Source organism: Condylura cristata, unplaced genomic scaffold (genome assembly GCF_000260355.1).
Source record: "Condylura cristata isolate star-nosed mole 26May11 unplaced genomic scaffold, ConCri1.0 scaffold00021, whole genome shotgun sequence".
Taxonomy (NCBI): Eukaryota; Metazoa; Chordata; class Mammalia; order Eulipotyphla; family Talpidae; genus Condylura; species Condylura cristata.
Window position 1 is genome coordinate 27,392,411 of NW_004567122.1, and position 16,491 is coordinate 27,408,901.

Genomic DNA, 16,491 nt, shown 5'->3' on the forward strand with positions numbered 1-16,491 from the left:
GCTTGGTGCAAACACTCAACGGGCCTTCAAGGCCCAGCAAAAGGTGGCCTGATGAGCTCTGCAGCCTCACTTCTGCAGCTAGGTGACCCTGTCTCCCTTCTTACTGACCCAGCCACCCTTGTCTTCAAGGAGTCATGCCGGCTGCATCGCTCCACGCCCTCTCCCCTCCAATGGACGGCGCTGCCCCATGCCACTGTTAGCCCAGCTGACCTCCCTCCCTAAACACCTCCAACTGGATCCTCACTTCCTCTGACTGCAGGCTCATCCAGCTGCCTTGAGGCGGCCCTGAGTGTCCTGAGGCACAGGACACTGATTATCTGAACACCGATTCTAGTGGAAGGTGACACTTTCCATTTTCTACCTGCCTGTACGTTCCAAGGAATCTGAGCTTGGGCTGCTCTGCCCTTTGACACACCCTAAGTGTTAAGCACCATGTACGACACGGAGTGAGAGAGAACACAGTAAATATGTGCTGCTTTCAGGAGAAGGTGACACCAAGGTCAGCTGAAGGTCAGCAGGTGAACCAGGCCAGGCCAAGGGCAGGTCTCCATCACCACACGCGCAGCTGGGCCGTAGCACCACCTTCCACGTCTCTATTTTCAGCAGCAGCCGTTTTCTGCTTCTTATCTTTTATGGGTTAGGTTTTATAGAGTCTGAATAAACATTTATTGCCATGTCACATCATATCCCTTCATTTCGAGACCGTGTGTGCTCCTGCTCACTTTATCATTGAGCCTGGTGGAGTCACAGCGCTCCTGGGCAGAGACACCCCAAAGTCCTGCTATGGACAGAGACTCCTCGCCCCCTGCCTCCCCCAGCTCCTGCGTCTCCAATTGTCCAGGCCCCAAAAGCAGAAGGAAAGCTTGCCTGATGCTTGATGTGACCCAAGACAAGCACTCAGCCTGCAGGACATTGCTGATGCGAGCCTCCTTCCTCCCCTGCTCCCCAAGGTGTTCACCTTCCAGCTCCTCTTTCACAAGGAAACACCTGGAGACTTGGCATTATCTGGTGTGGGCAGATGATGGGACTGGGGCTATCATGTATTTTTACCAACACTGATCTCTGTGAATCTGAATTATGACATCCAATCACCTCCAGTTACACATGCAGAGATTCTCACCTCTCCTTTGGTCCCTTGCCCCACTGATTCCCCCACAGAAACAAGGACTTCAGGAGCTGGGAAATGATTTGCTCATTCATGGTTAAGTCATTCACTCATATCAACTGGGGACCGTCCAACATCTCCGTCTGTGAGACTAAAATGTCTTAAAACCTCACCAAACACTTGGTCACGACTTCAGGGGAAGTAACTAAAACACACATAGTAACCCCAACCAGACTCCAATGTCCCCTTGGAGGAAGTCTCATTGCATTTAGAATTGTCCTCAGCTTCAGAGATCTTGATCAGTCAACACACAACTACTGCTGGAGTCCTAACTGATTCATACCTTTGGGGAAAAGAGAATACCAAATTTCTAGAAGTTCCCACGAGATGGAAAAGGAAACAAATGCCCAAAACCAACACTAGAACCAGTTTCCACTGCAGAGCTGCCCCTCAACGGCCCACACCCTCCTCTCTGTCTTAATGTTAAATAGCAGTGGGCGATCACAGACATGCAGGGAGAAGCCCATGGGTGGGAAGCTCTGTCAAGGCCCTTGGCTCTCTGGGCCTCAGTCTACCTCATGTGAGGGATGAGAGACGGATGCTTCAGTTTGTGAAAAGAAGGCTTTCTATCTCTTCTCTTGCTCCAGGGGAAAAATACATTAAGTGGGGCTGGGAAACAGGTCTGGGTCTTTCTGGTGCAGGGATGAAACATATTTAGCAGACATGCTGGAGAGAGCTTCAGGGGGCTCTCCCAGCAGGCTCTGGAAACCAGTGCTCTTCTGAAGAATCAGGAGTCAAAAGTCAGTGCAAAGAAATCCACCAAACCCTGCCCAGGCCTCTGACAAAAGGATCTGCAAGCAGGCATTCTTCCCTACCACAAAAGCCAGCTCTCCTGCTCAGACTGCTTGGGTGGGGTGGGGCTGGCCAGAGAGCACTTCAGTGACATTCCCTGGGCAACTGACAGCATTTCGAGCCACATCTGACAGGCTCCCACTGCTCCTTGTAGGCTGGGGGTCATGGGAAAGTGCTGGCATTTCAGTTGGCATTTCACCTCTGCCAAAGAGAGACAAAGGCGAGCAAGCAGGTTTGATGTACAACACGCCACTGGCCAAGCAGCCCTGATCACTAGTGAACGTTTCTTGGCGCATCTCCAAACTTAGGCTCCTGGACCTTCACAGAAAGAAGCACTCAAGAGGCCCCTGGGCACCAGGCTGGTATTTAGCTAAGCAATTTGGTCCAGAGTGGGCATGGCTAGTGTTTCTCAATTGCTAAGCTTCTTCAAGCAACCCAGCCAAGTCCTGCACACTAGCGTCTCTCCATTCCTTCTCCACTACAGCCACAGGTGGCTCCTCTCTCATCTCTGAGCCTGGTGATCACACGATGGTCCTTGGATCTCACATGCTTATGGTGCATCAGGAAGAGAGGGGAGCTACAGCACCGGTAAATGAGCCTGGCAATGGCATCCTCTTCCGCCTGGGACTGAGTGCTTCCTCCTAGATGGTGTCTCAACTCACTTCAGCACCCCCATCTCACATGCCTCTCTTCTCTGTCTGAGCCACCACCCAGATGCCTCTCGGTCCTTCAAACACATTATCCTGCCTTAGAGTTTATGTTCTCCATCTGCAACGCTCGAGCTGTCACTCTCACTGTAAGGACGTCTCTTCAGAAGGGCACTCCCGGGCCTCCCTGGTGGTGCAACAGGTTAAAGCACAGCACAAGGAAGCTATCTGCAGCCACTGCAGCATGAGTTCGATCCCCGGCCAGGGAGGTGACCCAGATGGCAAAGACAGACCTCTCCTGTCTTGCCTACTGTGTACTTCCTCCATCTGCCTGTCCTGTTCCTCACTCTGCCTCTGGTGAGTCCTCTCAGCAGCCCCACACCTCTGGCCTGTGCCCCAGTTCTTCTACGTATAAATTAAAAAAAAAAAAAAAAAAAGAAAAAAAAGAAAGGCCCTCCCTCACTCTCCCTTCTGAATCAAGCCCCTCCAGTTCAGTCTCTCAGCACCCTGCTTCTTTCCTTTCTAAAACTTAGGAAACATTACTTAATTGTTTAGCTATTTAGGTTTCCAGAGGTGACTGCCTGTCGCTCACCTTGTTTTGCACCATGCTTAAAACACTAGGTATTTAGCAAATGAATGAAGCATCTTTCCCATGCTAAGTGATGTAGGAAGGCGCAGCCCTGGAGGTCCCCTCAGGAACAATACTACAATAACAGAAATAATACTAACAGGCCTAGAGGTCTGTTAGAAACAACAGCTCCAGGATGTCTACCCAAGCACCTTAAGTGGGGGAGATCTGGACAGACTTTCATTACAGAATGGTCTCCTATCTCCTCTGCCCATCCCTCCCTTCATATGGAAATGGACTCTGGAGGTAGAAGAAAGGACAGACATTAGGGAAAGGGATCCAGGAGGAGGTGTCTATGAAACCTGAAGTCCTCACACCTCAAAGTGTGTGGTCTATGGACATCCTCTTGGAACTTGTTAGGAATACAGAAAATCTCAGACCTCATTCAAATCTGTTGTATGATCACCTTTTAACAAAATCCTCACATGACGGTTTATAAACTTAGATGCTGGGCTTTAGGTAAAAGACCATGATGGCTGGATCCACCTTTGAGAATGGAAGATAGGACAGATTTATCAGTGTCCCCTATAACTCCACAATGCCATGAATTAAGGGTACCAGAAGCCAGTGGAGTCCCCACAAACTATCTCCAATTGGGGAAGACCCTGGAATAGGGTCTTCAGAAAGCACGGTAGAAGGCTGAGCCAGCTGCCTTGGGCTGAAGCATTTTAGCCCACATGACCCAGCTGTGACCTTAAGCAAGAAGCTGAGATTCACAGGGCTGGTCTGAATTTGGAGAGGCAAGGATTCCTGACTCTGGCCTCAAAGAAGAGCCAAACTTTCATTTTTACAAATTCCCCTAGCAACTAGCACAGCACCTGGCAGATAACAGTTCAAATGATACTGAGTGAATGAACAGAGAAGCTCATCAAGCAGCAATTATGCCAGTGAGGCCGTGAAGCGTTACATGGGTTACATGGATGTCAAAGCAGAACTTCCAGAGATGGGACATGAGCTGACGTCAGCTGGGCTATCTGTCCATCATCCGCAGTCCATGCCTCCTGTGTCTTTGCTCCCTGATGGAGCTGTCCGACACACATCTTTGGACTAGTGTGCTACGTCATATTCTCCAGGAAGTTCTCCTGGATTATCTTCAGGAGCACCCACCATGCAAATCACCCTGCCCCTTTGCCCATGACCAGTCAGTCACAGCAGAGGTCACATTTACACCTAGCCTATCTATTGGGCCAGAGAGTATCTCTGAGTCTGCTCATGTGGAAGCTTCTCGAGGGCACATCCAAACCCCAGTGAGTATCACAGACCTCAGTCTTGTGCAGAAAAGACTGGTTAGGACCATCGGGCACGGTGTGTTTCTGATGACACAGAAGGTAACAACCACTGACCTTGGAGGTGTAGGTGTGACCATCGGAGCCGCAAACCATGGCCGACTGAGCCACGGGGCAGGGTCTGCACTTGACCAGATTCGAAGGTCCAACCCAGTGTTTGTGGGCCACGTTCCCCTTCTTTTGCCTGAGGATGAAAAAGGAGGGAGGATAAGTTAACTGAGTGTCAGCCCCACAGCTCCCTACAGTAGACTACGTGGGCAAGTCCAAGGAGATTCATGAAAAGGCTGGTCCAAGTGGCTGCCGCTGTGTGAGGGCCCTTTGCAGGCTCCGTTGATTCCGACTCACTGACAGAAGGCAAGAGATTCTGCTCTAAAGTTCAGGTCCAATCCACCAGATGGACAGAGGAAAACAGTGTGACCAATAAAAGTGTTGTAAAACATTCTTTATTGACACAAGTAGACATTCACAACACATTTTTAAAAAATGCACAGTGAGGCCCTGTGGCCCCAGCGGTTTCTGCAACTCCCAGGACAGGGCACACCCCATAACGGCCCCGGAAGCCTTGGCCTCCTGGGGGTGACGAGCAGTCTTCAAGGGGGGCGGCACAGAGATGACTCAGTGAGCATTTTAGATAGAAACGCATCTTCAAACACAACCAAATGACTTTATCACAGCTGTGGAAAGTGATCTCTAGATACATTTTAAAGCAATTTCAGTCCGGCTCCCAATCTGCCACTTGATAGAGGCTCTGAGGTGATGTCACTTTCAACTGCTAAAATAATCAGAATTCCACTCTTTCATTCCAGCTCCAGTTTCCCCCATCCTAACCTTTGTCATAATGATAAATGGTGCTATTAGGATGGCTTATGTTCACAGAAAGAACCCCCACCCTGGATCATAAACCACCGCAATAAAGGCCCACAGTAGCTGCCGCCCTTCCTCTCTGGGTGAAGCCACTTTCCCAACAAACCACAGGAGAGGTGCTGGTGACCACGGTGCTGAGTGCTGGGTGGGGCCAAGCGCCTCAGGAGTGCCAATCAATCAGGCGAAGGCTGTGCCCTTGAAAGGGTTTGCACTAGCTGTCCTGATGAGGGTTGATGCTTGGGCTCTGGAGTCTAAAAGCACAAGTTCAGATCTCAGTTTTGCCATTTACTGTGTGGTCTTGGCAAAAAAATTTAACTCTCTAAGTCTCAGCTTCTTCGTCTGTGAAAGAGAAGGGCACAGAATCTACTTCAAGTGGATGGTATGAGATTCGGTAAGCAGATGGGCCTGGCGCACTGAAGCTGGTCAAACAGCAAGTGATGAAAGTGGTGGTGGCTGGGAATCTAAACTGGTATAAGAAGACAGTGTAGGGGTTCCTCAGACCACCAAAAATAAATCTACCATATACCCATCCATTTCCCTTCTGGGCTTTAACCAGAATTTGAAAACACCAATTCCAAAAGCTACATGCACCCCTATGTTCACTGCAGCACCATTCACAACGGCCAAGATACGTAAATAACCTAGGTGATCGTTCATCAGTGAGTGAATCAAAGCATGCTAGAGACACACACTGGGATATGCCCAGCTATTAAGAAGACAAGGTGAAATCTTGCTGTTCGTGACAATACGGATAAACCTTGAAAGGATGAAGCAAAGTACAGAAAGTCAGAAGGAGGAGAAATACCATAGGAGCTCACTCATATGTGGACTAAGAAGAAACAAAGCAAACAAACAAAACAAACCTTAGACTCGGCCAGCAGAATGGTGGTGGCCAGAGGGGAAGCGGGGGTGGCGGATGGAGCAACAGAGGGGACTCCCAGATGGTGGTGGATGGTGACTGATTTGGGAGTGGGTGTGCAAAAGTTGTCAAGGTGAACAACTGTATCCCTGAAACATGTACAAATTGTAAACCAACATTACTTCAAGAAGCGGTTGTAGCCATGATTATTTACCCAACAGGTGGGGGTATAGAGGGTGCAATTACCACTGTCACCGTTCTGTAACTAAGGTCCTAGAGGCTTAGAATAGCATTTGCTTCCCAGGAAAACTCATGAGGTCATGAGGTCCCCACAAGGGAACTCCATCCAAGCACATGGGGAATAAATCTCCAGGGCCTTGGGGACATGGGTGTGGCATATGAGAAATCTTAGATTCTTCAAATAAAGGAAAGTGGGCAGGAAAGAGGAACAAAGCAAAAAGCACCTGCCATTTAGTTCTTATCCTACCAGAGATTTGGAGGAGGCAGAAGGTCTGTCTGGGGAACCACTACCTTTATATGATGCCAAGAGAATCACGCACATGTGCAGCACAACTCTTGGGGCTCATCTGGGATCCCAGAGTTGACGGGCCACTGCACTGAGGCTGATTGATCAAAGAATCAGAAAAGGAGACCTCGGCGGTCTACTGAGGTCATGCACTAACATTCATTTTACTAATGAGGGAAAACAGAAACCCAAATTGCCGAAGGATCTTGCCCAAAGTCACAAAGATGATGGTGGCTGGACCTGCTATAGCACTCACAGTTCACGGTGACCAGGGACAGATCTCTCTCCATCGACCTCTGTCAGCATCACCTACATTACTAGCTTGAAAATCCTTTCAAGCAATAATGTGTCTGGTATTAGGGGGGCCTTTTCCTGCTTCCCACTTTGCCTGTGCCTCCCTCTCTAACTAAAAACAGAGATAATTTGCATTTCTAAATCACATGGGTTTGAGTCTTTGTCAAGCACACTTTACTCTTTTAGGGTTCGACTGAATTACTGGAAAAGGGACAGCGTGTGGTGGGACCCCATTCGGGGGAAGAACAGGCTCTCAGCACAGGGTTAGTACATGATTCCTTTAGCAGAAAACCATGTATTTATCATCATTCCACAGCAGATTGTCTGACACTGATAATGAATCAGCAAATACAGGCAGAAGTTCTGGCTTCTGGTAGCTCCTCTCCTGGGTCAGTCCCTAGTGGGCATGCTCACTGCTGAAGTAATTCTTATTACGCGTTGCCAGAAAGGGGCTATAAAATAGAAAGAGTGGACAGCTTTGCTGGAGTAGACATAACCTTGTGCAATGATGCCCCAGAGGAAAGAAGCCTGAAGGAGCTTAGCCAAAAGTAGACAAGGGAGAAGTAAATACGGAGGCAACAGCTTTGAGAAAAAGATAGAAGCAGCTATTACTCACCAGTCAGTGACAAGTCATCGTTGCCTACAGACCTGGACTTCACCATCACACTAAGTCCATTAAGGGGAGACGCAGTGATGAGGCTGGCGGCCAGCGGGCCAGCACGTCGTGAGCGCTCAATACATCCCTACTGGGTAGGCGGACGGGTCCAGCTGCAATGGCTACTCAGCAGTTCATCAAAAAATCCCACAATGTCAGGACCAGAAAATGCCGAAAAGCTAACCTTATCCAACTATTTTTTTTTTAAAGATTTATTTATTTGTGCATACAGAATTGGGGTACAGGCCAGAGGCTCAGGGACGGTGAGAGGCCTCACCAGAGACAGAGTGGGGAACAGAACAGGCAGATGGACGAAGCACACTGCTGAGGGGAGCAGCGGGCGGGTCAGGAGAGGTCTGCCACGCCATGTGGTCTCCTCCGGGGCAGGCGGGAATCGAACTCATGCGGAAGTGGCTTCAGATTCTCAGTGCTGTGCTTTAACCGCTGCGCCACCAGGGAGGGCCCTATCCAACTATTTTATTGTATAAAAGAGCAGCTGGAGACAGAGGGGGAATGACTTGCCCAGTGTCACACAGAAATAATGAGAAAAGTTATTTATTTATAATTTTTGATTTAGGTTTTCCTGGAAATGACCATGCTGCTCTGGGATGATTTTAATTCCCAGTGTGGGCATTTATTTGTATTTTCATTATTAGGGCTCAGTTACTTTTGAGAAAGCTATCAGGTGGCCAAGGGTTATGCCAAGAAAGAACTGGTTTGACCTTTCCTGGAGTGCCCTGGGGACTTGAGGCGCACAGGTCAAGCCATTCTCAATTGTCCCCATTCTAATAAAACAAGCATGCCCATTACAGTGGGCAGCACCAGGAGTTTCGTATCTCACCAGGAACATAGAAGAAAAGGCATCCAAATCTGCATTTCTGTCCAGAGGTGAAATTATGTAGAGTTAGGTGCAGTCTATATGAACGAAAGAAGGCCAAGTGCCTGTAGCTATTGTGGGATATTTCAATCCCTGCAATTTAATGAAAACCATAAAACAACAACAATAACAAAAAACTAACACAATTGAGGCAAGGGACTAAGCTTTCTGACTCTAAGAAATTTCACTTCTTGAGCCAGTGAAGAGTAAAATCCAATGAAGATGTCTTGATGGGATTGGTATTCACAATGTCACAGACATTCATCAGTTGACTGACACAAGCAATTTAGTTTGAGAGGCAGGTCCTGCCAGGCTGCCCAATGGCCATGAAGCCTGAACCCCACCTGAGAATGGCTGGTGGGGGGCGGGGGCGGCCACAACCCCTTCTCAATTGATAGCACTGCGCAGCAACTCCCAACCTAGGAGTTGTTCAGGATGGAGACAAATGATTAGCACACTGTAGACATTTCTTATTCTCTTTTTGCTCAATTGCCTAAACTAAATCTTTTGTTAATTCTACCAAACATTCTCTGAATTTGTGTTTTTAAAGAAGCACAGTGTTGACTCTTAAGATCAAGTTTACAGGTGTGACTCCCATGCTTAAAAGTTTTATCTTCGGTCCCTCCCTGGTGGCACAATGGTTAAAGTGCAGCACTTAAGCTGGCCCCAGCCACTTCAGTGCCAGTTTGATTCCTGGCCCTGGAGGTGACCCACATGGCGTGGCAGACCTCTCCTGACCCGCCCGCTGCTCCCCTCAGCAGGGTACTTCATTATTCTTCCTGTTCTGCTTCCCACTCTATCTCTGGTGAGTCCTCTCACCTCACCTGTACCCCAGTTCTGTATGTATAAATAAATCTTACCAAAAAAAAAAAGTTCCATCTTCTTCATACCTGCTAAGGTAACATCCAAACTCATAGTTTTGGTGTTAAACCAACCAAGCCTACCTTCACTGTAGGTAACTGTTTACTCTGCTCTCCTTCCCAACACACACACACACAAACTCACACACACCACTATTAACCACCAACACCATGTATTTTTGCTCCAGTCATTCTGTGCCACTCACCGGAGCATGCTAAGGATGGGTATTGTCTCTGATATCTTGATTCCCATCCATATGTCTCTCCTCCATTTTCTATTCTTTTGCCACTTGAGACCTTCTTCAAGATCCAGGGTAAACGTCTCTCCAGACAGTCAGTCTATACCTCCATACCACCTGTTACTGCTTTTGTTCAGGATCCCTGACTAGCAACTAGCACCCAAGCAAATATCTTAATTCAGCTTGACCAAATGTTAAGGAGTTACTATTATTCCATAAGTAACATTCAGGCTGAAAAGTTGGGAACCCATGCAAGATACCGTCCTTTCTTGCCTTCACATGCTTACCATAATTAATTCTATGCCCAGCAACCACTCAGTCCTATGGATTCTATGTCAATCATTTAAATGTCTTATACATGCATTTAAAAAATTCAATTCTAGGGCCCTCCCTGGTGGCGCAAAGGGTTAGGACGCAGCACTGCAAGTCGGCTGCAGCTGCTTTAAGTGCCAGTTTGATCCCTGCCCCCAGAGGTGACCACATGGCCATTTGATCTCTCTTGTCTTGCTCCCCTCAGCAGTGTACTTCGTCGATCTGCCTGTTCTGCTCCCCACTCTGTCTCTGGTGAATCCTCTCACTGCCCCTGCACCTCTGGCTTGTTCTGTACACATAAATAAATGAATCTTAAAAAAAAAAAAATTCAAGTGTATATGAACTAGCAAATGCTTTTGATCTGTGAAGCAAATGTTCACTTACTTTTCAAGGTTCTTGTTCTTCTGACTTTCATGAGGTGCTACCTGTGAACCCCACGCCAAGTAGAATTAATCATCAGATTAATTGTTTGGACCCAACTATGACAGTCACTACCACGTAAAGCAGTTCTTTCATGTCTCTCTTTCTCATTATGTTGTATATTCCTCAAGGGTAGCAACTGGGCGTTAAGTACTTTTGCACTCCTGGTGCTGGAAAATATAGTTGACCCTTGAGACATAATGGGTTTGCTCGGTAAAATAAGTGAATTTAGGCCCTTACAAAATTCTTGATTTATTTCTAGAAATGAGTAGCACTAACTAGAAGGCAAAAAGAAATCCACTTTAAGGAACTATTCAATAGGCTCTTATCTCCAGAAACCCTAATTCAGAATTGAAAAAAAAAAAATTAGCAAACACTTCTAAAATACATCTGAAAGTATTTACCCTAAGAAAGTGAAAACACAAATTTGTAAAGATATATGCACCCCCATGTTCACTCCATCATTATTTACGACAGCCAAGATATGGAAACAACCTTATCCATAGTTAGATAACTGATAAACATAATGGAATATTCTTCTGTCATATTAAGACTCTATATTGAAATAATATGGATGGACACTGAGGAAACTGTGATAATGAATTTGCCTTACAGAGAAAAACAAATACATTTTATCTCATATATGGAATCTAAAATAAAATGACAGGTAAGTAGATTAAAAAGATGTGCCTTATACATATACACTATGGAATATTACACAGCTCTGGCAACTTGCTTGGACACACACACACCCTATGGGCAGGAGCTATACCCATGCCTGGCCAGCAGGGGTTGCTCACCCTTGCCTACCTGCCCTTGCCCTGGGAAAGTCAACTTATCTGCAGGTCCAGGTACCAGTGGTGCCTGCTTTTGCCTCCCACTGGATTCTGCCACCCCTCACTAGACATCCCTACCCTCACCCATCAAGGCAAGTCCCCACTTCCTGCAACTTGCCCACTCCGATACCCAGGGGGTCTCTACTGATATCAGCTGTGGCCCAGTATTTCATGTGACCCTGGGCATAGCCAGGCCACAGTCATCACCCACAGCAAAATGGTGGCAGGACAGAGACTTCCAGAGTAATTCTTCAGTGTAAATTCACGTGCAGGTGTAAATTTCCTGACAACAATCTTGCAGAATAAAATTCAGCAATCTGTGTGGAAATGATTTCCTGATGGAGTGGGAGTGAGGACTGCTACAAGTATATAGTCAAGTCGTTGACTTGACTTTTTTTCCTGCCTCCAACATTGTGCCTTCTAATGTGTTTGTAGACCTTCAGGTAGGTTTCGCTACAGCTAATGAGAGAGTAAGCAGTAACAGATTATAAATGCTAGCGGCATGGCATGCCAGCTGTCACCCATGACTGGGATACACCAAACACCAAGCTAAATGCTATAAACTCAGCTCCCCGATTCCACACAAGTGAAGCTCTGCCTCTCTGACAGAGGTGCAATGGTTGCCCCCATTTTGATGGAGCAGAAACTCATGTAAGCTGTCCCAGCCCAGAGCCCATCCTTTCTGCCCTGCCTCTGCTCTCCAATCAGATCTCTGGCAGACCGGTCAGTGAGGAGGCACAGTAGGGGGCGGGCTGGGGAGAGCTAAAGAACCCTCCTTCTTTCCAATAGTGCATACTTGCTGGCAGCCAGGATTACATGCATTTGATTTTCATGTTAATATCAAACTGCCCATTCAAAAACAAGATTGAATTTGTTCGCAAAATCGAAACTAATTGCTTCTAAAACTAGGATGGAGGATACTCAGGGAGTCGACGTGGTGGCTATTTTGAACCAGACACAAAATAATGAATGTTAATTGAAATGGAAACCATGTTAACCATTGAAATAATCTGTCATGTAAAATGACACTATAATTCCTCTATTTGAATCATTATACTAACTCATAAAATTACACAGGAACAGCATAATGACCTGTGTCATTTACAAAAGCCGCGTAGATGATAGAGACAGACTCCCATGTGAGATGTTCTCCATCCTGATATCCAGGGACTCAAGAATATTCTTCCTTCTTCTGATGAATAAGGTCCCAAACATAAGATCTTCTACCAAGCTGCCCAATTTACCCAAATAACAGATGACAACTCAAGACCTATTAAAGTGTCTCCACAGGGTTTTCATGGACTGTCTCATTTACTACCCCTAGTGACTCCTAGTAAATAAGAAAGTGATGACAGAGCACCCTCATGTGCAAGGCAGGATCCCAACTAACAAGGCAGGCCCTTCTTAAGTCAGCTTGGCATCCACAGGAAAGCCAGCACCCTAGTGTGGCTTCACCCCATTCGGCTCAGTCCAGGTAAGGAGGGTGCGGGTGATGACTTAGTCCAGGTCAAGACTCTCACCTCATACATAAAGCAGGTTTGGGGCTTCTCTGGTGGCCTAGGGGTTGAGTTACAGCCTGAGTTCAATCCCCGGCCATGGAGCTCATCTACAGGGAGCTGCAGACCTTTCCTGTCCCTGCCTGCTGCTCCCCTCAGCAGTATATTTCAGTAGATCTGCCTGTTCTGCTCCCGTCTCTGTTTCTGGTGAGTCCTCTCACCCTCTGCACCTCTGGCCTACATCCCAGTTCTTCTACTAAATATTAAGAAAAAAAAAAAAGAAGAAGAAGAAGTCAAGTCTCAGACTAAGCAGAGGCTGTCAGTCCACAGATTAAAGTTTTAGTGCAGGATCAGGGCCACCAAAAAGACATGTATGGCAAGATGAAATTTCAACAGTGCAAATTTCTCTTGGACATAAATAAATGTCAATGTCAAGACTACGGTCACTCCACAACCTACCTTTCTCTGGTGGTTCACACATTTCTGGACATTGTTTAAGTCAAGGTTTCCTGATTTTACCAGCACTGTACAATGGGCAGGGCAGGTGGGGAAGCATGTGCCCCTCAGGGGTGAGAAGATGCCCCAATCACGTCAGAGTTTCCAAAAACACTGCACACACATGTGCAGGTGGAATGAAAGTGACTTAAAAGGCCCGTAGCATAGAGAGCACCCCCTCGGGGAACAGGAGTGAGGACACAGAAAGGGGGACTTCTGTTTTGTTACTCAATAGCCCTCCCTGTAACCATGTGTTGTTGGTCTGGTTTGTTTGAATCCAAAAAGAAATGCGGTTTCAGCCACACGCCCCCATTTCTCCTGCAGTGTTTAAAGAAGCCGAGAAAGTCAGAAGAAGTCAGAAGAAAAATGTCCCAGGTACAAGGAGGACAATTGGGAAAAAAGCTCACTCAGATAAAAGTCCTTGACTGGCTCTCGAAGGGTTCAGATAAGACCAAGGGTTCAGATTTCCTGATCTGAACTAAATTCTGCATTACCGCAATTTAAGGGACGAAGTGAAACTACCAAAACTGAAGACCCAAACTTTTCCAGTGTGGTGAGGATTCCAGAGATAGTCTTTACCTACGCAATAAATACTTAAATACACTAGTGTCTGAAATTAGGCAAAGAAATCAAGATAATGCTGGCACTGTATTAAATGTGCTCGGTAAAACATAGATTAGATGTAATGGTTCTTAGCATAATGGGCATATTTAGTTTCTTTGAATGAAACTTTATTCAGGGTAAGTACTAACTGCTTTTATTCTTATTTACATTTTGAGACACTAAAAATCCTCATAGTGTGCTTACGTACCCGAGAAAATCTCAAGGTACTCGCTAGACAGCAACCTCAGATCACGGCGCTTCACACATTTCTGGCCACTTGCAACAAGGCCTCCTTACACTCCAAGTCAGATGTCTATGTCAGAGATCTAGTCAGACTTCTGCCAGCCCACAGAGAACATGCTCCCAGTGCTTCCTGACCAGACCGCGAGGACCAGGGGGCGGACATGACTACAGAAATTCCACTAGCTGACTGAAGACTGCCCCTGTGGTCACCTCACACATAAGCAATGCTACAACACGGCCACTGGCAGCCAGGGCCTCATGCAGTGGAGATGTTGCCCAAAACTCAACTTGCTGAACGAGCCTGGCCATTGGGAACTGCATGCAAAAGTGGTTTTTGTGTACACACACATACGCATGGACTTGCACACACACACACACACACACACACACACACACACACTCTGGCTCCAACTAAAATTCTACTTCGTTAATGAAAGTGCCAAGACAGCAGAGTAATAGCGAGCTATTAGGGAGATGTAAGTGAACGGCAGGGCTTGCTTTATTCCCTCGGGAGAATGGATAGCAGCATTCTCTATTTTAAAAATCCATTTCTTCCTAACAGGGGGCAGAAGAGGAATTGTTACCATTACCCACTGACCTCTGACATCCCCGTTTGATTTCTGGTTTCCCGGCTCCTCTTTGTTCACTGGCCCATGAATGAGAGGTCCCTTTCTAGCCCTGATGCCCTAGAGAAAATCTTTAGCAATGGATACACTAATTGGGAAAGAAAAAAAAAATCAAACAATCAAGTAAGCCCAGGTCTGAGAACTTCATTTGCACCCCTCCCAGCTTTGCAACCCTGCCTCTGTGGGGGTGGAGAGCAGGCAGATGAAAAGAAGGTTTTGCCGACATGGCTTCGGCTAATGTCGGTGAGCTCAGGTGTGCACAGGACGGTGTGTGTAAGCACATGCCACCCTAACATCAGCCTGGCTGTGACAATCTTATAAAACACATTCCTGGAGGGGGGACCAATATATTATTATGGGATGTCCTCTCATAGACATTCTCACATAGACATGAGAGGAAAATATACCCACATTTGTTTTCTAGTCACCAGCCACAGAGCTATGAGAGAACTGCCTGTGGTCTACCTACCGTGGAAGGAACAAGCCAGTAAAAAAGAGGTAGACAGGAGGCTTCGGGATCACTTGTTTTCAAGACAGGCTCAGAAACAGGCTGGACCCAGCAGAGCCAGGGCACTCAGGGAGGCGCAGCGGGACACATCCTCACCAGCCTTCCATGCCAGCTAGTCACCAGACGCACCACAGGAGCAGTACGGTCAAGCATGACCTGCCCCTGCTCCGAAGCTGTCCTCAGCCAGTGCAGGAGGAGAGAAGCCGGCAGTCCCGACACGCTCCTTCCTGCTTCCAGCTCCTTCCTGCTTCCAGAGCTCTCCCCAGCAGGGCACTGTCTGGGTGGGTGGCCAGGAACGGACACCAGCTCTGCTGGCCCTGTGCTTTCTCAGCACCTACTGTGTACCTCCTCTACGCTGAATTGCTTTACTTATCACAAAGCTGCCACTGGGGAGGTGGTGGTGGTTTTTATTTATTATTTTTTTAATTAAAGTACCATTGGCTTATAACACGGTACACAGGCTATACATGTATACAGCATCAGAAATCAACATCTATAGACAACACGCTGTTACCACAAGTCTAGATGCCATCCTTGACCATCCAACTGACGCCTGTCACCTGGCTCCCCCTATCCGTTCCCTTCTCAGAACCACCGTATTTTGCGTATAGTCTAAATGCTTGTTTTTGTTTGGGTGGGTTTGTTTGTTATCTGTACCTGTCACATGATGGGGATCCTGTGGCTCTTTCTCCTGACTTAGCCTGCTCAGCGTAATCCACTCTAGGTCCCTCTATCCGTTTCAGATGGTACCGGCTTGATAAGGAAGCAGAGACGCCACTTCCTGCAGGAAGGCAGAGAGGGCTGAGTAGCTCCCCCAGGGAAGAGGACTTTCGGGGCGGTCATGCCTTCTTTTGCCATCTCTGCCCACGAGAAGTGCAGGACATTGAGCAGGTCGCAGGGTGCCTGAGCCTCTCTCCTCCCTTGCTCTTAGACTGTTGGTTAGTCCCACCCCTCCTTGGCCTCACACACTTCCATGGCCCCAGCAGAAGTGTTCTCTTCTTGGAATTTTCACTTTACTGCATAGGAATGTTACTTTCTTGCTCAGATTACATTCTTCAGTGGCCCTAACCTCCTCTCCTATGCCATGAGCATCCATGAGATCATTAAGATTGCCAGAAGAGGAGGTTCCTCAAGCTGCTAAACATGGAGCTTCCCTACGACCCAGCAATCCCACTCCTAGGTATCTATCCAAAAGACACAAAAACACTGATTGAAAAAGATACCTGTACCCCCATGTTTATTGCTGCTTTATTTACAATT

General features: G+C 47.2%; 1 protein-coding gene across 2 annotated transcripts in view; it reads right to left on the bottom strand.

The window, feature by feature from the left end:
- SPOCK1 (sparc/osteonectin, cwcv and kazal-like domains proteoglycan (testican) 1) overlaps positions 1 to 16,491 on the bottom strand; it is a 439,606-nt gene that overhangs the window by 112,268 nt on the left and 310,847 nt on the right. For both annotated transcript variants that reach the window (XM_012727923.1, XM_004686754.2), the window contains one exon: positions 4,576 to 4,702. In XM_012727923.1, coding sequence (XP_012583377.1) covers positions 4,576 to 4,702 — 127 coding nt within the window. The remainder of the gene's footprint in view (positions 1 to 4,575; positions 4,703 to 16,491) is intronic.